Source organism: Pipistrellus hanaki (assembly GCF_964339955.1).
Source record: "Pipistrellus hanaki genome assembly, chromosome: 9".
Classification (NCBI taxonomy): Eukaryota; Metazoa; Chordata; class Mammalia; order Chiroptera; family Vespertilionidae; genus Pipistrellus; species Pipistrellus hanaki.
Genome location: NC_140511.1, coordinates 27,171,550 through 27,198,510, shown reverse-complemented (window position 1 = coordinate 27,198,510; position 26,961 = coordinate 27,171,550). Strand labels below are relative to the sequence as shown.

The following is a 26,961-nucleotide window of genomic DNA, read 5'->3' as shown; positions in this document are numbered from 1 at the left end:
TTCAGGTCGACCAAGATGAATTGTTAATCTAAGTGCAGAGTTTTGTTACTTTGTTCAGATTTAAGATTAACAGTGATAATATGTTCATAATAATGTATTTATTATAGTTGAAAGTGATATGCTAACAGTTGACTCTGGACCACTCACTAGTGAAGATCAACCAGCTTCATGTGATGCAGACTCTAAAAAGGAACAAGGTATTTTTTTTTTTTAATTTACATCCTCAAATTAAACTTTCTTGTTTTTCAAATATTTTTTCTAATAAAACTTCATGAAATGAATGAATAAAGAGCGTTAGAGTAGTATCAAAATTTAAATTGTTAAAACTAATTTTTGTTTTGGGAATCCTCTTAGAAATAAATGAGATCCAGCCAATCACAGCTGTAGCTCAGAGTTCAGTTCTACTCCATCCTCAAGAGGAAGCAATCAGAATTAGAATGGCAGCAAGACAGAAACAGGTAATTTGAAATTTTTGTTTTTAAAGGTCTTTTCTTCCCCTTGGTACTTTAATTTTGTTTGGCCAGTGAAATTTGTCTTAATAGCTGGCTACATTTGATACCGTTTATTCTACCTTGACTTACACATTCAGCTGATAGAAGGCATTTCATCTTCATATGTACTATTCATTTGACCCTTATGACTTCTGCTTTGCATTTTATACTTTTGTATATATCTTATTTTTCCTATAAAATGTATTCTTTTTTAAAGTCAGAGACTTTTAAAAATGTATTTTACCCTACAGAATTTCTGGTATAGTGCTTTATGCATAATAAGAGTTCAATAAATATTTGTGGAATAAATGGTTCCCTGTCATAATATTGGTCATTTGCCTGGGCTTTGTAATTTTAAAGATTTTTTGAAAAATAATATTTCAGAAGGAAAATTTAAATTCAACCTTCTTATCTATAATTTTGGTTCCATATACTTTAGTAAAAGACTTTATTTATTTAATATTTTTTTGGTTTGTTTCTTTGTTTTAATTTTTCAGTTACATATGATATTCAATATTCAGTCTCAACACAGCTTTTCCTTTATTTATTTTAATCCTCAGCCAAGGATATTTTTTCATTGATTTTTAGAGAGAGTGGAAGGGAGAGGAAGACTCAAAGAGAAAATCGATGTGAGAGAGACACATAGATTGGTTGCCTCTTGTACACACCCTAACCAGAGCCAGCGAACCTGCAATCGAGATACATCCCCTTGACCGGAATCGAACCCAGGACTCTATCTATTGAGCCAAACCAGATAAGGAAAAATATTTATTTTAATACAAATTACCTTGAAAAAAGCTAGTTGTTACTAAGCCAGAAAGTTTCTAGTTATAGTTTTTATAAAAATACAGCTATATAATTAAATTCTGAGCCAGTATTTCTTCTCAGATAAATGTTTTTTAATCAATATTCTAAAGCATGATTGTCCAATAGAACTTCCTGTGGTAATGAAAATGTTCTATATTTGTGTCCATGTAGCTGCTAGCTACATGGGCTGTTAAATACTTGAAATATTACTAGTGTAATTGAGGAAATGAATTTTAATTTTTACTTAATTTGAATTCACTTACCCAGTCACATGTGGCTAGTGACTTTTGTATTAATAATGCTGTTCTAGAGATAATACAGAAATGAACTCTAAACAGCTAAATTTTGTGGTTCCTATGCCTGAAGGAAAGGAAGGAAATGAAGATAGGAACTTGCTATACCTCATTAATTTTTAACTGTTTATTACCTGAGTAGAAATAGATAAATTTCAGATTGAGACAATTTTTGTTTTGAAAACAAGATCATCTTTTATTATCCTATATAATAAAACCCTTATATGCAAATCGACTGAACGGTGGAACAACCGGTCGCTATGACGCTCACTGACCACCAGAGACAGGAGCTGCTCCTGGTGGTCAGTGCGCCTCCACAGAGGGAGCACTGCTCAGCCAGAAGCCAGGTTCATGGCTGGCGAGTGCAGTGGCGGTGGCGGTGGCGGGAGCTCTCCTGCCTCTGAGGCAGTGCTAAGGAACAGCGAGCCCGGCTTCTGGCTGAGTGGTGTTCCCACAGGGAGATATCCTTTGAGGGGTCCTGGACTGCCAGAGGGCTCAGGCCAGGCTGAGGGACCACCCCTGCCCCCCTATTGCATGGATGCCGTGCCTTGGGCCTCTAGTGTCTAATAAAAGAGTTCTTTTTAATAAAACTTCACATTCTTCTACTTGTTCAATAAATATCTATGATGTGTTACATATGTATCAGGGGCTTGATTAGATACTGGATTTAGCAAGCAACCAGGTTAGCCTAGTCCCTGTCCTCATGAAACTTGGTCACTCTGACATATGTTCTTTTTACTTGGATCTGTGTGTATATTGGTGTAATATTAAAGTTCAGGTGTCATCCGTGTGCCGTTGACCGACTCTGTTTCATGCCTGACAATGTTTCTCATTGCATTACTATTTGGGTTCTAAGTAACTGCATCCTTCTATGGGTATGCCTTAGAAATCAAAGTGTTCGGGGAGGCCTTGACATTTAATTTCTTTGTCATTTCTTACTTAGTACATTGTAAAATTAAAGATGTGAACACGGAATTTGGCCAAGCATTGTTTGCTATTTCTATGGAGGGGGGACTTCAGTAATGATCAAGGCTTCCCTATGCTCCCAGGAAGTAGAAATAATGTGTTGTTGTTTTCTTTCTGCCTCTTTAAATTTTTTTTCTTTTTCTCCTTCCCCCTTTTCCCATTGTTCACTCACTTCCCTACTTCTTGCCCCCCCTCCTTCCACACCTCTGCCCCCCTCTTACACACACACACACACACACACACACACACACACACACCAGCAGAACAATAGCAGATAATCTTCTTGGATAATTGGTACTGTTGGTGAAAATACCTGTTTCTTTTCAATGTAATTCATACTATAAACTTTTCTTTTGTGTGAGTTTGTTGTTAATAGATCCATAGTTTTGTGTTTTCCCTTTTTATCTAGATAATGGATATAGAAGAGCAGAAGCAAAAGCAATTGGAATTACTTGAACAAATTGAACAACAGAGGTTAAGATTAGAAACTGATTGCTTCAGGGCTCAGTTGGAAGAAGAAAAAAGAAAAAAAACTCATGAGACTGAGACTGAGGTAGGATACAGGGAAATCTCATCCCTACGTAGACCACTGGGGGATAAGGAAATACAATAAAACCTCAATATAATGGACTAATTCGTGGGAGGGGGTGTCTGTTAAAGCTGAAAGTAGTTATATAATAAAGTAGGTTTTCCCAATGCATATGTTAGAAATTTAACAAATTAGTTATTTTACCTGTTTTTACTTATTAGACACGTTTCTGTAATTTAATCATGTATGAAAAGTTTAATTTCACAGAAAAGTTTTCTATGTGTAAAACTGTAATTTTAAATTTATACTGGAAAGAGCTAGTAAATGCATGCATTCACCAGTCACCTCAAGTAAACAAATGCAAATGGCTGGGGTGTGGCTTAGCACATGCGGGAACATTGGAGGCCACCTGCATTTAAACTGCTACAGAAAGTCACCCCACAAGACAACAGAACCAGTTACAGCAAGTGTGTTAAACTCAAAGGCTAACACGAGCCAAATAAGCAACGTTTAAGTTCATGTGGGCCGAAAAAAAGCAATAGCTTCAATTTTCATAGAAATGTAGGTTTATTTCAATAGAGACATACTGAATACAAAGGGCTGAAATAAATGAGTAATCATTAACATAAAATAATAGAACATTTTAATAAAATTAATATTTTTTCTTGAACTTTAACTTCCCAGATATTGACTACACAAATTAATAAGCATAATGCAAATAAACCTATTTTTTTTGTTCTCTGAAAGCAAACTATTTCCTGTTGTGCTCACCAAACAAGTCAGTCCAAGATTAATGTAATGAGTGACCATCAGCTGCTAAAATATTTGCTGCTAGTATTAGTAGAGAGAAATGGTATGTCTGCGCATAAGGCGCATAAGGGAAATGAATGCAGCATGATTATAGTAATCAGTCATTAGCGAAGGTTGTAGTTCATTTTATTTTATTTTTTTAACTTTTTAACAATATATATATTTTATTGATTTTTTTACAGAGAGGAAGGGAAAGAGATAGAGAGATAGAAACGTCGATGAGAGAGAAACATCGACCAGCTGCCTCCTGCACACCCCCTACTGGGGATGTGCCCACAACCAAGGTACATGCCCTTGACTAGAATCAAACCTAGGACCCTTTAGTCTGCAGGCTGACGCTCTATCCACTGAGCCAAACCGGTTTCGGCTGTAGTTCATTATTAATAATTATGTATAACAGGATATTATAAAAATTAAGTTACAAAATTTTTATTAAAACATTTCTTAAATATCGTTACATTGGCTGTGCTGAAAAAATATTTGTTGTGGGCTGTGAGTTTCATATGCTTGAGTTACAGCGAGAGAAGTGGTATGGTCACGTGTCCGTCATTTGTTGAATATTGTTTTGAGCAGTGACTCCTGGATTTAAATATGTAGACTATAGTTAGTGTTATATAATTTGTATTTATGTCGACAAAATTATTAGTGTTTTTTCCAACATATTGCATATTTGCTAAAATTTGTTAAAAATAACATTGAATTAATAACAAAAAATAAACTTTGTTTATAAGCAAATTTGATTTAAAGCATTTAAAAATTAACAAGGTTTTTAAAAATATATATTTTATTGATTTTTGACTGAGAGGAAAAGAGAGGGATAGAGAGTTAGAAACATCGATCAGCTGCCTCTTGCTCACCCCCCACTGAGGATGTGCCCGCAACCAAGGTACATGCCCTTGACCGGAATCGAACCTGGCATCTTTGAGTCCCCTGTCCGATGCTCTATCCACTGAGCCAAACCAATTTCGGCAAAAAATTAACAAGGTTTTAATTTTTACATATGACATACAGACTGGAAACTTTGTCCATTAAATTTAAAGTCTTAAATCAATGTCCGCAAAATGGAGGGCATATGGTATAAGAAATCATAGCTTTCAGAAAAGCAAAATGCATTTCTGATTCTTATTTGATAATTTCTTTCTTTTAATCATGTATATATATATAAAGTTGTATTTATAAGCTCATATATATGTTTATGCAAACCTGGTAAACACTTTCAGCTTCTAGAACAGTGGTTCTCAACCTTTCTAATGCCGCAACCCTTTAATTCAGTTCCTCATGTTGTGGTAACCTCCAACCATAAAATTATTTTTGTTGCTACTTCATAACTGTAATTTTGCTACTGTTATGAATCATAATGTAAATATTTGTGTTTTCCAATGGTCTTAGGCCATTCTGAGAACTGTTAGCCTAGGACCATTGGAAAATACAGATATTTACATTATGATTCATAACAGTAGCAAAATTGCAGTTACGAAGTAACAGGAAAAATTATATGGTTGGGGATCACCACAACTTAAGGAACTGTATTAAAGGGTTGTGGCATTAGAAAGGTTGAGAACAACTGTTCTAGAGGGTGTCAGTGTGTGTGACCGTAATGGGTATGTTAAGCTCTTGGACTTGTTTGATACTAAAAGAAAATGGTAAATGACTTTGTTTTTTAATAGTGGAAGTGCCAGTCTTTTATTTTAAAAAGTAATTATAAAACTATATGAAGTTAATTATAGAACTTCAGTTTAGTACTTGTTTCTGGATTTGCCTTTTAATTTGTAGCTTTGTCTTTTATTAGGTTGGCACTTCTCAAGCATCATGCACCATAAGTACTGATGAAGAGAGTCATAGGCAGATGATTCGCAACTATCAACATCAGCTTTTACAACAAAAGAGGTATTAGCGAGGGTACAATTCATGTGTTATAGTGTGTGGCTACATCTTCAGGGTTTATTATTTATATAAAGATCTGATCGGGATTCTCTTAAACTTATAGCATATAGATTTCTCTACGGGCAGTGTTAACATTGTTCCTTTTCCAGCATGATTCTGGCCATCTTAGTTTGTCATTGAATTTAATGTATAGACACTTGAGAATATGGAGCATTTTTTTTAATCAAAAAAGAATAATATTTATTTGTTTTGTTTTTGTGTTCATTTTTGGTAGGCTTCATAGACAATCTGTTGAAACAGCCAGGAAACAATTACTCCAATATCAGACTATGTTAAAAGGAAAGTATCCATCCATGCCAGAAGCATCATCAATATCTGATTCGGTTGTATCAGTCCCACTACGGAAATGTGAAAGACCCACTATTATATCAGAACTTCGGGATCAAGGTCAGAGACCCAAATTGAGCCCTAACAAATATGAACCTATACAAACCAAACAGATCCCCCAATTAGAACAAGATTATTTTCAGGTTCCAAGGCAAAATTACTTTCCACAAAGACAGGTAGGGAAAACAGAAACAGATGCTTTAGCGAAGAAATGTTTGGGATCACAAGAACAGACAGAGCAATTTTCACAGACTGAAACACAGCAGAGAGACTATAAATCAGTTCCTAAAGATTCTCATATACATTCAAGGACTTTATCACATGATAGGCCACTGATACTGCAGCATGCTAATGAAGTAGCTGGGACTTTAGACTCCCAGCAAATGTTCTCAGAGAACAATGAAAATACATCATCTAAGCCAAGGGTACCTTCTTCATTCCTACCACTGTTAGCTGAGCATTCTTTTGTATCTCTGCCTACTAAAGTTGAATTTGGAAAAATCCAGGAACCCTTGTCAACAATGAGCAAAGACACATTTTCTATAAGCCACCCTGTAATCAGCCAAATGCAGGATAAGTCTTTGCCATCCTCAGGGAACATCACAGCCCAGAAAGGTCATTTGAAGCTTCTCCAAGAGCAGTTAGATCTACAGAAGGAAATCCTTCGGTCAAGACGGGAAGCCCAGGAACAATTGCTTTCAGGCAAACAAAAAGACTTAGAAAGGCAAACCGGCACCTCTATGTTCCATCCATTGGTACCTATGGATTCATTTGCTTCACTGCCTTCTGTCAGAGCTGCATCAGGGAGAATCCAGGAACTTTCTCCAACCAAGAATGACACTGCAGTTTCCTCAGGCCATCTTGGGGTCCCACAACTTCAGGATAGGCTTTTGGGTTTTTCACAGTCTATCTTATCACAGCAAAAAAAATTAAAATTTCTTCATGAACAGTTAAATATTCAGAGAGACAGGATGCAAGCCAGGCGGGAAGCCCAGGAAGTATTAGATGTGCACAAACAAGGTGAGCTGGGTAGAAGAGTATGGTCTGAACAGACTGAGCCACCTTCTCTCCCCTCGCAGGTAGCTCAGCATAAATTTCCTCCATTCGTTTCTGCAGGTACTCAGTCTGGAAAAATCTGGGAGCAGCGTTCATCTAAAAATGAGGAGGGACTTCTTTCAAACCAATCTGAAATCCCCAAATCTCAGGACGGCTCTTTGAGTTTCCTGCAGCAGTTCCTACCTTTGCACAATAGTTTGAAGTTACTCCAAGAACAACTGACTGCACAGAGGGATGCTCTTCAGGCGAAGCATGAAGCCCAGATGAAATTACTTTCACATAGACAAAGGGATTTGAGAGACAGTAAGTCTGGACAGATGAGTTCTTCATTCCCACCAATGGGTGCTCAGCGTTCAGCTGTGTTGCAAGCTTCTGTTAAAACAGAGCCCAGAAGAATTGAGAATCCTTATCTGTCTGAGAAGGAAAGTACTATTCCCATAAGTCGCTCAATAATCCCAACATTTCAGGATGAGTCTTTCAGTTCTCCAAAGCGTAGCCTGCCACAGCAAGAAAATTTGAAAGCACTCCAAAGTGAATTTGAAAAAGGAATTTCTTCTGAACAGACTGACACCTCTTTATCCCTAACCCAAGGAGCTGAATCTGAAAGATGCCGGGAATTTTCATCAAGTGACAGTGCAGGTCCCTTAAGTCATTCTAAGATCCCAAGGTCGCAGGAAAGATTTCTGAGATTTTCTCAGGGTCATTTGGAGGAACACCAAGAATGGCTAGGCACAGAGGGGGCCCTTCACGTTAGCCAAAAAACCCAAGGAAATATATCTTCTGAACAAACTGGCTCCTTCTCATTTGTACCACAGTTAGGACACCTTTCATTTGCTTCAGTACCTTCTCAATCTGGTAAAACCTGGGAACCTTTTTCAACAGAGAGGGATGGTAAAATTCCTTCAAGCCATTTTCAGATCCCAGAATTGCAAGATAGGCTTTTGAAGATTTCACAGCTTATCCAGCCTCAACAAGATAATTTGAAGGCGCTTCAAGAACAGTTAGCTGCACAAAGGGAAGCCATCATTCAGTCTAGACAGGAAGCCCAGGAAGAACATGAACAAAGGGAGCGGAGGGAAGGAATACCTCCTGAGCAGGCTGACACCTCTTTCTTCTTACCCCTAAGGGAACAGTATTCATTTGCTTCATTACCTCTAACTGAATCTGTTATGATCCAAGAATCTTGCCCAACTGAGAGTAGTAATACAGCCTCCTCAAGTCATTCTGAAATACCAAGATTGCCTGCTCATCTTTTGGGTTTGCCACAGTCTGTTTCACCTCAGCTTGTATTGCCTAGTCAAAATAAATTTGAGGAAAAGTTATCTTCTGAGCATTTTATTCAGCCTCACCATCGTGATTTGATGGTACTTCAGCAGCAATTAGATCTACAAAGGGAAGCCATTCGATTTAGGCAAGAAGCCCAGGAAGAATTGCTTTCGCAAAGACTAAGTAAATTGGATAAAAGGGTATCATCTGAGCAGGTTAGCTCCGCTTTAGCCTTATCCCAAGTAGCACTGCCTGTTGACTCTGAAAGAATTCAGAAGTCTTTTCCAACCAGATCACAGGATAGGCTTTTAAGTTTGTCACAACCTAGTCTGCCTCAGCAAGTTCATTTGACAGCACACTTGGACTTGCAAAAGGAAATGGTGCACTCTGATGAGAAGGCCCGGGAGGAACTACTTCTAACCAGAAAAGGTAAGTTGATTGAAAGTGAATCTTCTGCGCACACTATTCCTTCTTTGCTCCTACCCAAAGAAAGAGAACAGTCATTTATTTCACTACCTTTAGCTGAAGTTAAATATAAAGACATTTGTGAATCGGATTCATCCAGAAATGAACATATAGTTTCTTCAAGCAATTCTGTGATCCCAGAATTTCAAGGTAGACTTTTAAGTTTTTCACAGTCTAACTTCGCTCAGCAACATAACTTGGGACTTCAGAAGCAGTTGGATGTACAAAGAGAAGTTATGCATTATAGCCAAAAAGAACAGCTAGTACAGAGACAAACCGCATTGCAGCAGCAGATACAGAAACACCAAGAGACCTTGAAGGATTTCCTTAAAGACAGTAAGGTATGTATTAAACTTGAGTACCTAAAAATTAAACAATGACATTAACCCAACTCAGATAAGCTAAATGTTTTCATCGTAGTCCTGAATAAGATCTTTGTTATTGAGAATAAGCAGTTTGACCTTAAGTGCTTTCATTTTCTATCTTAAATAATATGAAAATTAAAACATAAGCACATGCCGAAACCGGTTTGGCTCAGTGGTAGATCGTTGGTCTGCGGACTGAAAGGTCCCAGGTTTGATTCCGGTCAAGGGCATATACATTGGTTGCAGGCACATCTCCGGTAGAGGGCAGCTAGTCGATGTTTCTCTCATTGACATTTCTAGCTCTTTATCTCTTTCCCTTCCTCTCTGCAAAATATCAATAAAATATATATTAAAAAAAATAAAAATAAAAAAAACATAAGCACTACTTTGTGTTTATGAGGTTAATAGTTATTTGAAGCCCAACTAATTTCAGTCAGTAGTTTGATACAACCAAATGCAAACACTTTTTAAAAAAAGTGTGTGTGTGTGTGTATGTATATGTATGTATATGTGTGTGTGTGTGTGTGTGTGTGTATATATATATATATATATATATATATATTTCAGAGAGGAAGAAAGAGGGGGAGAGAGACAGAAAGATCAATGATGAGAGAGAATCATTGTTTGGCTGTCTCCTGCATGCCCCCTACTGTAGATGGAGTCCCCAATTCAGGCATTGTGCTCTTGACTGGAATCGAGCCCATGACCCTTCAGTCCGCAGGTCGATGCTCTATCCACTGAGAAAAACCAGCTAGGGCAAATGCAAACATTTTTATTTACTTATTTTTAATATATTTTACTGATTTCTTATAGAGAGGAAGGGTGAGGGATAGAGAATTAGAAACATTGATCAGCTGCCTCCTGCACACCCCCCACTGGTGATGTACCTGCAACCAAGGTACATGCCCTTGACAGGAATCAACCTGGGACCCTTCAGTCTACAGGCTGACGCTCTATCCATTGAGCCAAACTGGTTAGGGCATATGCAAACACTTTTAAAAGTAGATTGTCATTTGAAGTTTTGTTATAAAGGGTTTTGAACTCTTTGTTATAAAGGATTTTGAATTTACCCTAAGAAGATTAAATTATGAAATAACCAATTAGAATTTCTCTTCTACAAATAGCAAACCTTGTGCTTTCTGTTAGCACGTTGTTGACATTTGTGTGTGAATTGAAATCAGCCCCCTCTTTATTAATACCTGGCATGGTTTTAGGCTGATGGACAGCTGGACCTGCTTCTTGTCACTGAATTATAGAGAAGACTTTGACATGGTCACTCAAAAAATCATAGTTTCCCTATATGAGAGATAAGAGTATATTCTCCTAAATGTGAATGTGTCCATTTTACTTTAAAAAGCTATTTCCTAAATTTATGATTTAGCCTAAGTAGAATTCTATAATCTTTGATGTTCAAAAGAAGCTTGAGTTGAGTTTATGAGAATTTGAGTTCTAGGGATTTACTAGTCATGTAAAGGAAAAGTAATAGGAAAACAAAGCCGAGGGGGATACTCAAGAAAATAAAATCTCTTATTGAAATGTACAATGGAGGCTGTTTTAGGTTGAAGCCTGTGAGTGGTTATACTTCCCAATGGAACTATATCATCCTTTCAATATTAGATACCTTTCTTATTTTTTATCTACGGAAAAAATTGTAATAGTGTGATTGATGGAACTGTGTATTTGGTTGAGGTTCTAATTTAAGAAGGAGTTATAATTCTAATGAATGCTTCCCATGATCCCTTATCCTGTGCCATCCCCACCATCATCTGTCCACTGTTTCAGACAAGTAAGCCCACTCTTGAAAATGACTTACAACACCAGATGCTCAGAGAGTGCCTTCCTCATTTCCAAGGCCAAGCAAGAAGTGATCACAAAAATATTAGTTCTATAGACAGGAGCAACTCTGATGATAATCAGCTGCTTTCAGAAGGTAAGTACCAAACAGAGTAGTAAGATAATTGGATTTTATTGTAATTACTAGAGGCCTGGTGCACTAAATTTGTGTGGGGTGGGGGGGAGGGGATGTCCCTCAACTCAGCCTGTACCCTCTCCAATCTGGGATCCCTCTCAACAATCTAGAACTGCTGGCTCCCAACTGCTTGCCTGCCTGCCTTCCTGATTGCCCCTAACCGCTTCTGCCTGCTTGTATGATCACCCCCTAACCACACCCTTGCCAGCCTGATCAATGCCTAACTGCTCCCCTGCCAGCTTATTTGCCCCTAACTGCCCTCCCCTGCAGGCGTGGTCACCCCTAACTGCCCTCCCCTGGAGGCCTGGTCACCCCTAACTGCCCTCCCCTGCAGGCCTGGTCCCTCCCAACTGTCTTCCCCTGCTGGCCATCCTGTGGTGGCCATCTTGTGTCCACATGGGGGCAGGATCTCTGACCACATGGAGGTAGCCATCTTGTGTGTTGGAGTGATGGTCAATCTGCATATTACTCTTTAATTAGATATAGAGACCTGGTGCATGGGAGGGGGCCAGCTGGTTTGCCCTGAAGGGTGTCCCAGCTCAGGGTAGGGGTTCCCTTGGGGCATGGGGCAGCCTGGGTGAGGGGCCTGTGGTGGTTTGCAGGCCAGCCAAATCCCCCAGCAACTCAAGTGGAGGCCCTGGTATATGGGATTTATTTATCTTCTACAATTGAAACTTTGTAGTCTGAAGCAAAGCCAAGCCTTCTGCTCACTCTATGGCTGCAGCCATTTCTGTTGGGATTTATTTACTGTCTGTAATTGAAACTTTGTAGCCTTAAGCGGAGGCCTGGGCCAGCAAGGGCAGGTGGAAAGTTTGGCTTCCTCCATTGCCTGGGAAACCCAAGACTAACCTCCTGCCCTCCGTGGCCTCAGCCATCTTGGTTGGGTTTATTTGCATATTCACTCCTGATTAGCTTGTGGGTGTGGCTTGTGAGTGTAGCAGAGGTATGGTCAATTTGCATATTGCTCTTATTAGATAGGATTATTCTTTGCTTTCTACAGCTTGCTGATTAAAGAGAACTTTGTAGTATGTTAATAGATTGTCATAAATTTATCATTGACTTGATAGGTGAGCATCTGAACAAAGAACTGGGGAGGAGAGCCTCAAAACCACCTGTAGCAAAAGTTAAATATGGATTGGACTTGAACCAACATGAACTTAGTATGATACAAGAGGTAGAATCACCAGCAAGCGGCAGACCTTCTATACTAGGTAAACAGATGGTTTGATAAAATATGGTTTTGTAATAGTTTGACAGTTTTTTAGGATGCTAATTTTTTGTTGAAGAAGCCTGGTTGTGAGTACTTCTGGTAAAAATAAATAAATAAATAAATAAATAATAATAAAAAAGAATGATTTCTATAAGTAGTATATAAAATTTGGTCTTAAATGTGGCATTAGGTCCCTAGCTAGTTTGGCTCAGTGGATAGAATGTCAGCTGGTGTGGACCGAAAGGTCCTGGGTTGGATTCCAGTCAAGGGCACATACCTCAGTTGCAGACTCCTCCTCAGCCCAGATCCTGATAAGGGCGTGTGTATGTGTTTCTCTCACATCTTTATTTCTCTCTGTCTTTCCCTCTCTCTTCCACTTTCTCTAAAAATCAATGGGGGGGCGAGGGGGAGGAGTAGTATTAGTTAACTGTTTTGGTGGTGGTGGTGGTTTTTTTTCTTGTACTAATATATGGGGAAAACCAGTTTACTATAGACAAAATTTCTTTGCTATCCCATATTCTGACACTTGCTTCCTTTGCTTTCTTTCATGTCTGCCTTCTAAACCTGTTTCTTTATTCTATAACTCGTTTTTTTCGCTTTTCCCTTGTTGCTTTTCTACTTCAGTACCTTTATTGTACTTATACTTTTATAGGATGGGTGTGCTTAAAATTCTGGCTGTTAGAAGAGTTAGGTATATTTCTATGCTATACTTTTTCCTAGATCCCATTATCTAAAAAATTCTTCCTGGAGATAATTAGTAAATAGCCCTGTTTTAATTTCATGATTATTTTTAGATTTCAAATTCACCAGATTAGTTTTCTTGATCAAATTTATCAAAGTAAATCCTTTTTTAAGGGAGAAATTAGCTTTGTCAATAGAAAGGAACATGATAGTATTTCTATTAGTGTTAGATATTTTGGTCTTTAACCATAAAATATTTTATCTTTGTTTCTGACTAAACGAATTAAAGAAAATAGAGATTGAGAGCAGTTTTTTTTTTTTAAATAATCCTCACCTGAAGGTATTTTTCCCATTGATTTTCACAGAGAGTGGCACAGATAGGAAGAGAGAAACAATGTGAGAGAGATAGATTGATTAGTTGCCTCCTGCTCGCATCCCAACCAGGGCTGGGGATCAACCCTGCAATCCAGATACATTAGGTATATGCCCTTGACTGGAATTGAACCCTTGACCTTTCAGTGCACAGGTCAATGCTCTAATCACTGAGCTGGTGGTCAGGGCGAGAGTAATTCTTAAGAATCAGTCCCTTTTCTGCTTTCTTTTTATATCTTATGGAACTTACAGCATAGAGTCATGGTTTTATTTATTTACTAGTGACCCAGGGCACAGATTCATGCACATTGAAAGGAAATTAATTAGAAGGTGGCCGGGTGAGCCTGGACAAAAAGGGCTCAACCCGCCCTGGAGCCAATCTCCCAGGTGTCTGCAGAGCGAGTAGGGTCCCTCAGGCAGGTGGGATCCCTTGGCCGGCCTGTGGGGATCAGGCCAACATCAGCTCTCTGACATCCCCCTAGGGGTCCTGGAATACAAGAGGGCACTCTGCAAAGCTGCTGTTGTACAGAATGTGGAACGTAAATGCAAATGTGCAGTAAACCAGATTCAGGGCCAACAGTGCCCCAGCAACAACATAACCCATGGCAGACGGTAGAATTGCACGACCCTGCAAGGAATCCGGCTCCCTCCTCTCTGGTTTTGGGGTGCATTACTCGAGAACTGCTGCTGCCAAGTCACTGCAGCCACGCAGCTCCTGCGTTGAATGGCCGCCCCCTGGTGATCAGTGTATGTCATAGCAATCGATTGGATGGGCAGAGGGACACCTAACATATGAGCTTTTTATATATAGAGATTTAAAAAAAAAAAAGATTTTTGCCGAAACCGGTTTGGCTCAATGGATAGAGCGTCGGCTTGGGGACTGAGGGGTCCCGGGTTCGATTCCGGTCAAGGGCATGTACCTTGGTTGCGGGCATATCCCCAGTAGGGGGTGTGCAAGAGGCAGCTGATCGATGGCGCTCTCTCTCATCGATGTTTCTAACTATCTCTCTCCCTTCCTCTCTGTACAAAAATCAATAAAATATATATTTTTTTTAAATAAATAAATAAAAAATTTTAAAAAGAGATTTTTATTGCTTTCAAATAGGAGGGAGAGAGAGATCGGAACATCAATGGTGAAAAAATCATCGATCGACTGCCTCCTGCACACCCCCCCATTGGGGATTGAGCTTGAAAACTGGGCATGTGCCCTGCCCAGGAATTGACCCATGACTTCCTGGGAGCCATACTAGAAAAATGATTTTATTTATTCTAGGCTTTGAAAGTTTTTCTTCTATTTTGTGCTATTTGGCAAACCACAGCTTCAGGAATTGATACTTTCTCTAATTCACAATGAGTATTGGGAAATTCTTATCATTGATGCCTATAATTTAATGAGTCATGTTTCAGGTTTCATAATGCCTGTATGTCTAAAAGGGAAAGCTTTATACTGTTTCCTCAACCTTCACCTCCTGTCCTTCAGCCTTCTTTCTTCAGTTTAGAGTACTGAGATACAAGTTTTTACATTCTTTTTATTTTTATTTTTTTATTTTTTTTTTTTTTACAGAGAGGAAGGGAGAGGGATAGAGAGTTAGAAACATGATCAGCTGCCTCCTGCACTCCCCCTACTGGGGATGACCCTGCAACCAAGGTATATGCCTTTGACCGGAATTGAACCCGGACTCTTCAGTCCACAGGCTGACGCTCTATCCACTGAGCCAAACCATTTTGGGCAAGTTGTGACATTCTTATCAACCTCTCTGACACCCAAAAAGTCAGTAGTTCTTCTCAGTTCTGCTTGGTGAGCTCTGGCATCTTGTCTACTTTTTTCCATTCCCACCACCACTCATTTAATTCGGGCCATCATTTCTTTATTTCTTCATTGGACGGCTGCTATATCTCCTAGTCTCTCTGGTTCTAATCTAGCTTTAATTCATTTTCCCATGATATATTCAGAGTACTCTCCCTATATTTCTCCCTGTTTAAAACTCTTCAGTGGTTTTCTTTTGATTCAAGGAGTAAGTTCCAATAACTCTAAGTCCCTACCTTCATCTACCAGGCCCCTCATCATCTTGTTCCTTCTTCGGGGTTGGCTTATGCTGCTTGTCCAATAAACTGTTCCTGAACTGTCAAGTATCTCTCTTGTGCTCTTTGGGAGCTTTCATTATAGCCTTTATCATACCACTTTAGGAATACCTTTAATCAAAATATTGCAAAGAGTTTTAAAAGCCAAATAGTACTTAAAGGTACATGAAAACAGCATTTCTTCCTGCCCTACATACCCTTGCCCCTAATCTATTCACCAGAGGCAGTCACTTTAAAGTCTTTTAGGCATTTCTTGCATTTATCTCTGTAGTTGGCAGGGGATTTTAGAAAAAATTAAGCTAAGTTAACACATGATGTATATTTTTTCACTGCTGAAGCTATTAGTATGCTGTGATTATATTTCCTGTTTGTAAAACTTTTCCTATAGTAAATTGTCTCCTTTTTTTCATTTGCCTAAAACTTCTGTTGACTGTCTTCCCACACTAATATTTTATTAAATACCTCTGATATAATTTGAGGTCACATCTCTTTCTGTTTGTGGAACATCTTTTAGTTGAAAGTTGGTGGGGCCACCATTTTGAAATGGCAAAGGTCATCCCCTCCTTTAAATTAGCCAATTGCTAAAGAGAGAATATTAAAAGCAACAAGAAAAAAAATAGTTACCTACAAGGGAGCACCCATACGATTTTCAGGTGATTTCTCAACAGAAACTATGCAGGCCAGAGGGAATGGCAAGAAATATTCAAAATGATGAATAGCAAGAACCTACAACCAAGATTACTTTACCCAGCAAAGCTATCATTCAGAATTGAAGGTCAGATAAAGAGTTTCACAAATAAGAAAAAGCTAAAGGAGTTCATTACCACAAAACCAGTATTAAGTGAAATGTTAAAGGGTTAGTGAAGTCTCCAGGCATTATTCCTGTGATTCAGTACTGAAAGATTCTCTAGTATTAAGTAGGTATTTCATTAAAAACTCAGTTAAATAGGGGACTCTTTCCCCCTCCCCATGGGAGTCTGTGCTGTGAGGTTCCTTCCCCCTCCCCATGTAGGAGTCTGTACTTCTTCAATAAATTTACACCTTTGCTATACCAAAAATATATTAAAATAATAATAATTTAAATAAAATCATCTAAAAGCCTTTGTGAAAGATAAGTAGTTTGTTGTGTTTTGTTTTGTTTTTTAATTTAAAATTTTTTTTAATTTCAAAGAGAGGAAAGGGGGAAGGAGAGAGAGAGAAACATCAGTGATGAGAGAATCATGGATCACCTGCCTTCTGCACACAACCTGGTCATGTGCCCAGATTGGAAATTGAACCATGAGTTCCTGGTTCATGGGTCAACTCAATCACTGAACCACATTGGCCGGATAGTAGTTGTTATTTTGTTGCTCTATAGGTCAACTCTTTAAGTTTAGATTTTTGCCCCATATATAAATTGCCATTTTAGTTTTGCTAGTGCTAGAAACTTAAGCAGAAGTCTAATGAGTCCATTTTTCCCCCCTACTAGATTCTTATCAAGACAGAGATCCCCTAAGGGTCTCTGTAAGTCGAGAACAAAGTTTTCTTAGGACTCCATTGGACTGTAATCCATTTGCTCATCCTCACCCGATTGCCCAGGAGAACATCTGTGGTGACAACGCTAATGAAACAGGTGAGAGATAAAGACATTGAAAGAATTTCCTGGTGAATTTCTTGTGACTCCATTTCTTTCAGAATCAGTGGACCAAATCTCTCATGTTTAGCCTAGGGGAGCCTTATTTTCGGGGGGATGCCTTATATTTCACTCAGAAGGAAACCTGTAAGTAGGTCTTATTTTTGGAGGATGTCTTATTTTTGGGGAAACACGGTAGGAATAATGGGATGAAGCTAATTAAAGCTGTAACTGGTAAAGAAGCAGTAGTCATGCATATTAGCCAGGATAAGATGCTTACTAATATTTGTGGTCTGGACTAGATTCATGATTGTGATTGTGTTTCTGTTCAGAGATGAGAGTGGGTGGTCTGGTTTTTGTCTTGATCCATCATGGTCACAGAGTGGCCTTTTCTGATATTGGTGTTCTGTGGAATTGTTGTGTGTAACAGAACACCTGGGTCTAGCTAAGAGATAGTGCCGGATCAGTTCCTGGCTCTTGGCTGCCTTTCTCCTCATATGCATCCCCAGATTTCTATTGTTTCTATCTTAGAAGGGAAGGTCTTAGTTTTTGTTACTTCTCCATTCCCTCCCTACCACTTTACTCAGTACTTCATCACCTCACCTTTCTTTCTTAGTAGCTTTGTAGGTGGTATTGCTAACTTCAAGCTCTGTACCCATTGCTTGTGTAGTAGGAAGGTAGGAAATGGGTTTTGCTTCTGAAGGAAAGCCAGAAATGTTGCCCTCCTCATAGCATGGAAGAGTGCTCTGTTTAAGGTTTTGCTTTCATCCCCTTTTTAGGGACCTTCCAATGGGTCCCTCCTCCCACTGAACCATTTCCAAACCAAATAATTTCAGGGATCTGTTCACTGAATTCTTCAATGTCTTAAATAACTGATCTTGCTCCTTTCTCCAATTTTTTTTTTTTAAATTTTATTGGTTACAAAGAGGAAGGGAGAGGGAGAGAAAGCGATAGAAACATCAGTGATGATTGAGAACCATCGATCAGCTGCCTCCTGCACGCCCCACACCAGGGACCAAGCCTGAAACCCTGACATTGTCCCTGACCCAGTTTTTATTTTTTACTTCTTACCACTATTCAAATGCTACCTAAAAAGGGGATGAAAGCTACCCTGTTCACTTATCTCTCCTCTTGGGGAATCTTCTTCAAAAGGGTTTTATTCATAGAAAAACCATGACAACTACAGTTTTCCAGGGGAAAAAAGTATATTGTGCTGAGTAGTAAATGTTTGAATGATAAAATGAATTTTTTCCCTTTTAGTTTTTTTTTAGTCTAAGATAAGGCAACTCTACGAAGCAAAAGATGAAAAAACATTTTTTAGGAAATGATGCTCTCTGGAGCTAAGAATTTGATTTGTCATAATCCAAATCTTCCTCCCTCCCCACTTTTCAGTCAAGGTTAAAGAGACTGTAGTTGAGAATCAGGCAGTATTAACTTATGCTGTGGACAAAGAAGAACGTACATATCTGAGTGCAGCGAAAAGGCCAGTTAATAAGGTTGGTAATGTTTTAGTGTGCACTACATTGTTAGAGCTGTTTGGCTTTATTTTCTCTTCTGTTTAGTTCATAAACGTTGTGAAATACTAAAGACTCTGTTCTCTGAGATCTGCTCCTACTGAAGTGGATCAGTGATGAAAATAGCCAAATCTGAGCATCAGAAGACCTTTCAGTCTACCTGATGCATGATCTCTGTAGTTCTGAGAAGCAAAAGTATAAAGTAGTTTAAAACAATAAGTTCGTACGTGTGCGTGTGTGTGTGTGTGTGTGTGTGTGTGTGTGTGAAGGTGACAGTGGATAACTGAGGACTTGATGGATGAGTGAGATTGGAGGGCGGGGCATGTATGTATGAAAGGCTGGTCAGGTTTGAGCAATGATGACAAGATTTGACTACTGAACTTCGAAATTATGAAGGTTTCTCTATACTTGATCTGAGCTCAGAATTGGCAATTGCTGATGTTTGGGTTTTTCTAGATTTTCACTTCTTACATTGTGGTCTAATGTTCCCCTTATTTTTAGGCTGAAACACAGGAGATTTATCATGAGCCATCATCTTCAACTATTTCTACTGGAAGCTTAAGTAATGAAAACACAGATTTGAGCTTTACAGATCCAGGTAATAATGTCAAAATGTCTGTAAATAACTTGAAAGACCAGCACCAGTTCAGTTGTAGTACAATGGTGAGAGCAAGCATTGCTTTTCACATTGTGCTGAGAGGGATTATTATTTTTTCAATTACAAAAGTAAAGTTTTTATTTCTGTTAGAATATTGGATATGATATTCTAAACGTAATCGAAGTCACAGGCATGCAGATCCTTGAGAATGCTCTGTGGATCCCCAACAGTACTTTGAGAAGTATCCACTAATGGTCACATTTTCCCACTCAGTGGGAAGCTATCTCAGCAAATATCTTGATTGCACTGATTCCTTATCAGTGTTGCTATACCTCTCACCAAAATTTCTCTAAGTAACTAGCCATTAAATATTGTCATTAATCTCAGTTATTAGAGTCATTTTCAGAGCATGTGGAACATGGGGAACAAGGATTTACCACTGGCAAAGCAGCAGCAGCAAATATTTTAAGTTCTATAATTCCTCCATCACAAGTTAACCTCTGTCCCCTGCAGCAGAAAAATTTATACCTGATCAAGCACACTTTCAGCAGATGATAGACAAGTACATAAATGAAACAAATTTAATGACTGAAAAAACAGACTTGGAGGGTAAATTATCTTGAACACATGCTTTTATATAAACTGTAACTTTTAACTTTTTATCCCTTTTAGTTTTGAGTGGTGATTGTTTGAGCTTCATGTTTTTATGGCCTGCTGCAGCACAGTCATGCCATGGACAGTGTTGAGGGCATTTAGTGAGATCAGGGACATGGAACCAGTTAGACTCACAGAAGAACAAGAGCTCAGCAGATCATCCTCCACCGTTGGAAAGTTAGCTCTAACAACTTGAGGGCAGTATGTATTGTAGGTATTGAGAACAAGAATTCAGAAGTCAAGCAGACGTGGATTTGACTCCTAGTTTTACCATTTTACTAACTGTGAGACCATGAGCAAGATACTCTTTCATCTTCTATAAAGAGGGGTATTGGAGCCGAAATCGGTTTGGCTCAGTGGATAGAGCGTCGGCTTGGGGACTGAAGGGTCCCGGGTTCGATTCCGGTCAAGGGCATGTACCTTGGTTGCGGGCACATCCCCAGTGGGGGGTGTGCAGGAGGCAGCTGATGGATGACTCTCTCTCTCATCGATGTTTCTAACTTGCTATCTCTCTGTACAAAATCAATAAAATATAAATAAAAATAAAATAAACAAATAAAAAATAAATTTTTAAAAAAAAAAAGAGGGGTATTGGAGATGAAATGGAATAATGTACATAAAGTACAATGTCTGGCCCATAGTAACACTCAGATTTTCTGTTTTTAATCATTGACCTGAAATGTGCTACTTCAGAATAACAAAGCTTATAGCAAAGTAGTGATCACAATGGCCTCTTACACCTAATTAACCTCATAAAATTTTGGGCCTGGTAGAAATGGAGACATATTTGTGAAAGATTTTGATCATTGAGAGTGTCCCCATTTTTTATGCATTGTAAGTAATAAAGGACCTAATTTGAAAACTTCTGTTGGTAATGAAAACAATGGATTTTTGTTTAATGGGATTTACCTAAAAAGTTTTTATAAATATGTTCTTAGTACTACCTTTCTAGGCTTTATTTGAAAAATAAATTCATCTTCTCCCCCTTCCTCCCCCCCCTCAAAATTCCAACAGTTGATCTTGACTTCCCTGAATTGGAATACATTTTTCCAAGCTTGCATCGTCAGCTGTTTAAACCCTTGGAACCACAGCCAGATTTTGATTTGTCATCCTTATCCTTCGGGATTTCTGAAGAGAGCAGGGACCAGGTATGTTAAAGTGGATGCTTCATTTCACTGAATTGCCAAGAACAGTTTGCCTGATTTTCGTCCTTTAGAACAGAACAGTGGTTGTTAATCTTGATTGCCAATGAAAATCATGTGGAAAGCTTTTAAGAATCCCAGTGCCCAGATGGCACCCAGACCAGAATCTCTAGGAGTACTGTAATCAGATATCAGGATTTCTTTTAAAGCTCCCAAAGTGACTCTAATGCGGAACCAAAATTGAAAGAAGCTGCATTAGAATTGTAATTCAGCCTTAAACAGTTCAGGTAAATACAGTTTTGCGAAATTTAAAGTCTCTTCCTACCCAAGGGGTTAAGACTCAAACCACGGTCTTTCTACTACTTCCTGACATCCTGGGTTGCTATACATAATTCCTGCCTATCAGAAAATGATGTCAGCTCTGGCTGGTGTGGCTCAGTTGGCTGAGCTTCATCCCATGCACTAAGAGGTAACCGGTTCAATTCCCCTCAGGGCACATGCCCCAGTATCAGGCTCAGACTCCAGTAGGGGGTATGTAGGAGGCAAGCAATGCTTCTCTCTCATCGATGTTTCTTCCTCCCTAATATCAATAAAACATATATATATATATATATATTTTTTTTTTTTTTTTTAAATGAGCCAAAACCAGTTTGGCTCAGTGGATAGAGTGTTGGTCTGTGTACTGAAGGGTCCCAGGTTCGATTCCAGTCAAGGGCATGTACCTTGGTTGCGGGCACATCCCCAGTAGGGGGTGTGCAGGAGGCAGCTGGTCGATGTTTCTCTCTCATCGATGTTTCTAGCTCTCTATCTCTCTCCCTTACTCTCTGTAAAAAATCAGTAAAATAAAAAGTAAAAGAATAAAATGATCTCATCATGTTCTAAACTCAATCTGGTTAATTTGTAATTTGTTTTATAGATAATCTCTTTTTAAAAGTCTTTCATATTGATTAAAATGGAAGAAGTAGGTTTGAATAAGCAAATTATTAGTGTGAGTCAGTTGGCAGTTACGGAAGAGTAATATCAAAGGAACATGATTACTGACTCAACTTGTAATACCTAATCAACACTTGAGCATTTCCCTGTTGTTTTCCATCAGAGCTCAGAGGCGTCAGGTGAAAGCCACCATGCAACTCTCTCCCCCAAAAGAACAGCACTGAGGACCAGCCTGCCATCTCCTCTTAACACAAGCCTGAGCCAGCAACCTGACCCTAACCTGACTCGTGCTGCAGCTCTGAGTTTTGGCACAGAAAATATTGAGGGTATGTATGATTCAACTACAAAAAGTTTAAAACCCAATATATTTTTCTTGATTGTTTGCATCCATTTTTCTTGATTGTTTGCATCCATTTTTCTTTTGTAAGTATAGCACATTTATATTCAAGAAGGCTTAATTCTCTGTTAAAGGTTTTATAGTAAAGACTGAGACTAACAATTCTTGGTTTTTCTCCATTCCTGTTCTCACCTCTGCCCCCAGTGTTACAAGTTTTTTCTTTGTGTATTCGTTTAAATAACAGAGGTAATATATGCTTACTTGGCAATTTTCAGAGAAGTGGACTTGATAAAAAAGTTCTTGCTCAACTTCCCTACCTCAATACTTAATCAACAACTTATCCTAAAACTTTTTGCACAAATTTTATGTACATATAAATACACAAGATACACACGTTTTAACTTTGTTATTGCAAAATCAATATTTGGTTATTTTATGATGGAAAAATCACATTGTTTTGAATAGTCGTATTTTTAAAAAAATATTAAAATAGAAAATACATGGTGGTGTGAGCATTAGTGTTATTTGAAAGTCACTGTGACCACCCTTTAGCTTTTTATTCATGTTTATATATATCAACTTTCCTAAAATTATAGGAACTAACCTTTGCAATTTATGCAAAGTATTAGGGACTGTATCTCTAACCAAGTTTTATAACATACGATGATTAACTGACCTCTTCAACTTAATTGCAGGATCTGAACAATCTTTTCAACAGCTTCTGCCAGAATTTTCTTCACAGGAGGGGAGCCAGCATGCTGACCTACCAAGTATTTTTAGTATTGAAGCAAGAGATTCTTCCCAAGGCATGGAAAATCAGTACTCCTCTGAATCAACTGGAGTATTACAAGATAAGGGGAAAAATGTTCATTTCCAGCTCTCTGCAGGAAATTTGAAAAGTCCAGTCTTCAGTTCATCTGCTGAGGCTAATGTATTTCATCAATTAAATATACCGCATAGTACTCCATGTGGTTCTATCACTAGTGAGTGCTCAATGAAAGACCAATTAGAAGGCCGAAGAGAAGGCCTGGGCTTTGAAGAACTTTCAGAAAGGGGGGTTGATAAAGTGTTACACAGTCAAGGGCTCGCTGAAGAGAATAAAAATGAAACCCGTGGAGTTTTAAGTGTAAATCTTCATGTACAGGAAATTGACTCACAATTATGTGTAAGAACAGTGGAGATGGGAACTTCAGTTCAGATACCACATACTATTCAGAATGAAAAATACTTTGAAAACTCTACTAAAGCAGAAAATCCAAAAATCATACCAAACCTGTCTCAGCCATCACAGTCAGAGCTGTTTTCCACTTCTGGATCGTTTTCACTACAGAACTCTGTTCCAGTCTGGGTAAGTGAATTCTGCATTGTATAAATAGCATTTAGAATGCTTTTCCAATATTTTTAAAAAATATTTGCGTTTTCTTTTAAGAGACTGGCCAAAAAATGCACACACAAACATTGTGTGTGTGTGTGTGTGTGTGTGTGTGTACTAGTAGAGGTCAGTTAATCGTATGTTATGAAACTTGGGTAGAGATACAGTCCCTAAAAAATTTATATATAATATATATATAAGTATACATGTTATAAATTAAGAGTAATTATTAAGAGTAAAAATAATAGTTTCCAAACCAGCAATTAAAATAGTAACTTTAATTCATTCAAAGGCAGAAAAGGACAAAATAACATTCAACAACAAAATTAAAACAGCTTAAAAGTCCAAACCTAAGGGGACTTTTGAATCAAATTTTAAGAGAAACAACAAAGCTAATCATGAGAAATCTCCAAATTTTGAGATCTCTGGATTTTACTGAAGATTTTCCTCATATACCTTCTCAGCTTCACTGAAGAATGTTGACCAGCCCATTCTTCACCACTTTGTTTGACCCCATTGCATTGCACTGAGTCAATCCAGTGATTTTTCAACCTTTTCCATCTCATGGCACACATAATGACTAAAGTCCTAAGGCACACCAAAAATTTATTTTTGTGGATCTGATTTTTTTTTTTAAATGGTATGATTTAGATTTCTTCATACAAGATGGCTTGTTGTGCATTGGCTGTTATTTTTATTTGACAATCTGTAAGGGCAAAGAGGTCAGTGCCTGGCTAAATAGCCCCAGTGCACCAGATAAGAATTGCTGCAATAATATATTTTGTTTTCAACTCATCACCTGAATATAGTATTGCTTGTCAACGTATAGACCACAGACATGATTTGGCTTTTGGATTTTCATTGTAAATTCTTGATTACTTTTTAAAGGATGGTATTTCCCTTAAGAAATTAACCTGGCAGCAGTGGCCTGCATTTGGCTTCAACCCATTAGCACTACTCCCTTTAGAGTAGACCAGTGTTTCCCAAACTTCTCATGATGAGAATCACCTGGTGGAGTTGTTAAAACACAGATTCCTGAATCCCAACTAAGAAGTGCTAAACTAGAATTTTTGGGAACATATAGGTAAAATTGCAAACCTAACTTAGTGCTCTGTATATAACATCTGTCTTAGAGCACTAGTTAAGTTAGGGATGTCGAACTCAATCAGAGAAGGGGCCAAAATCTAAAATCCAGCCTAAATCGCGGGCCGAATGGTTTACTGAACAGTCATAAACTGACAATGTCATAAACTGACAGCAGAGTGCAGTGATGACAGCGCGGTGCGGGCCACATTGCAAGGCCTGGCGGGCTGGATTTGGCCCGCGGGCCTTGTGTTTGACACGTGAGTTAAGTATACAATTTGTATAATCCTTGTAGAAGGTATTTTCAATTATTTTTTTCAACCTTCCCAGAGTCCTCCAGTATTTCTAAAGGTAGGGTGCACTGCTCCTTTGTTGTGGTTCTTCCTCCAGAATTTAGTTTCACATATTGAATGTTTTAAGGCTATTACTTTTGGCATGGTTTTCTTGATATGCTTTTATTTTTAATTTGACTGCACAGGAGACAGAGTCTGGCCACGGGATAATGGAAGAACCAGAACTTACGTTAGTAAGCAGCAGTGACATCAGTATTACTGAAATGGATTTTGCAAACTTATCCATAGAAGAAAAGGATGAGGCAAAAAGTTTTCAGGTAATTGTCATAATTATAAACTTGATACAGCAACCCATAGCCAAGAATTAGGGAACATTAAAAAGATACTAGTTTCACTTTTCTTTTCCACAAGTCCATTCTTTTTCCCATTAGAATTATCTGCAAACTAATTCTCTTCCCTATATTGTGGTTTTCTGCAAGTGCAGTAAACTCCAATGAACAGGCAGCTTGTGCTCAGAGCAGAATCTGACAGTTGACAGGAAAGAAATTGTCCTCAATGTTTTTTTTTTTTTTTACAAAGTCAAGCCAAAACACATGCCAGGGAAGATCTCAAATGCTTCTCAATACGTTTCTGATGCTCTAGATTTCACTCAGGCTTGGGTTAGAATTGTTTCAAAGCTGAGGCAGCAAGATAAGGAAATCTAGAACTGAAATGGATATAAAAAATGCTATTCTATTGTGTTAGAAATTTACTGAGAATTTAGACTTATTTCATATACTATTAAATGCACACTCCCATTCCTTTTTTCCACAAGCAAACCATTTGTTTCTTGCCTGGCTCATAATGAATTCTCGATTCTATCCAAGTGTTTTTAGGAACTAATGCCTAATCAGACAGGTAATTAGAGGGAAACTTTAGGAGGGAAAGTAGGCTTGGCTTAGGTGGAAAGTTAGTCACTATTCTCCAGTACAGCTGCCCAAATCATGACTCCCTAGCCAGAAAAATTCAATCCTAAAGCTGAAAAGGCTTTAGCTAAACTTTGCTATACTTAAGATTTCATCTGTGACTTTCTTGCAATTAGGAGAGTGAATTTTTGCCTCTTGTACCAGACCAGAAAACAGCTGCAGTATCTGCAGGTATGCCTTAAATATCTGAATCTAAGGGCTAGTGGGAGTTATCTCAAATTGAAGTTCCAAGCTTGCATGTTGCTCAATGAGGTGAAAATAGCTTCAACTTTTTCCCCCACCAGAAACCCTCTCAAAGTTTACAGCTGCACCAGAAAGCTTACAAGAAGCATTTGCAAAGAGAAAAAAATCATTTATAGAGAAATCCTGCCAGAGACAGAAAGAAATAAGGAATAAAATACATGTCTCTAGAAACACTGAAAGCCAAGTAGTTAAGGCAACACTTAATATAGGTAAGTTCTGATTAAGATTCAGAAAGGAAATCTGGCTTATCAAATTACTTGAATCTGGCTCACATTACTTTTTCTCTGCTCAGGTTCACCTGTGAGTGGCCTAAAAAGTAAAGTTAAAGTGTCACTTTCCAAAGACAGAAAGACTGCACAAACCCTCAAGAACCAAAGGACTGCAAGGTGTGCATATGTGGGTGGGTGCATGCGTGCTTTTGTATTAATGGTGTTCACATATCTGTCTTTAATTCCACATAAATTTCTTATAGGTTACACAACCATTTAGCTGAAGTAAAAGGGCAAAAGGAAGAGAAAGCAAAACAAGAAGCTTATGCCCAAAACAGAGCTAGAGCAAAAGAATTTCATAAGGTGAGTAAGG

The 26,961-nt window shown here is 38.3% G+C and overlaps 1 protein-coding gene across 1 annotated transcript in view; it reads left to right on the top strand.

Moving 5' to 3' along the window:
- CEP295 (centrosomal protein 295) overlaps nt 1-26,961 on the top strand; it is a 46,052-nt gene that overhangs the window by 18,898 nt on the left and 193 nt on the right. The window contains 20 exon segments of the mRNA XM_084895440.1: nt 108-197; nt 355-458; nt 2,967-3,110; nt 5,686-5,783; nt 6,055-9,295; nt 11,102-11,249; nt 12,356-12,499; nt 17,102-17,245; nt 18,638-18,741; nt 19,261-19,357; nt 19,752-19,850; nt 19,853-19,966; nt 21,026-21,159; nt 22,250-22,412; nt 23,119-23,771; nt 25,357-25,488; nt 26,253-26,307; nt 26,421-26,588; nt 26,672-26,765; nt 26,852-26,951. Of these exon segments, the coding sequence (XP_084751566.1) occupies nt 108-197; nt 355-458; nt 2,967-3,110; nt 5,686-5,783; nt 6,055-9,295; nt 11,102-11,249; nt 12,356-12,499; nt 17,102-17,245; nt 18,638-18,741; nt 19,261-19,357; nt 19,752-19,850; nt 19,853-19,966; nt 21,026-21,159; nt 22,250-22,412; nt 23,119-23,771; nt 25,357-25,488; nt 26,253-26,307; nt 26,421-26,588; nt 26,672-26,765; nt 26,852-26,951 (6,026 nt within the window).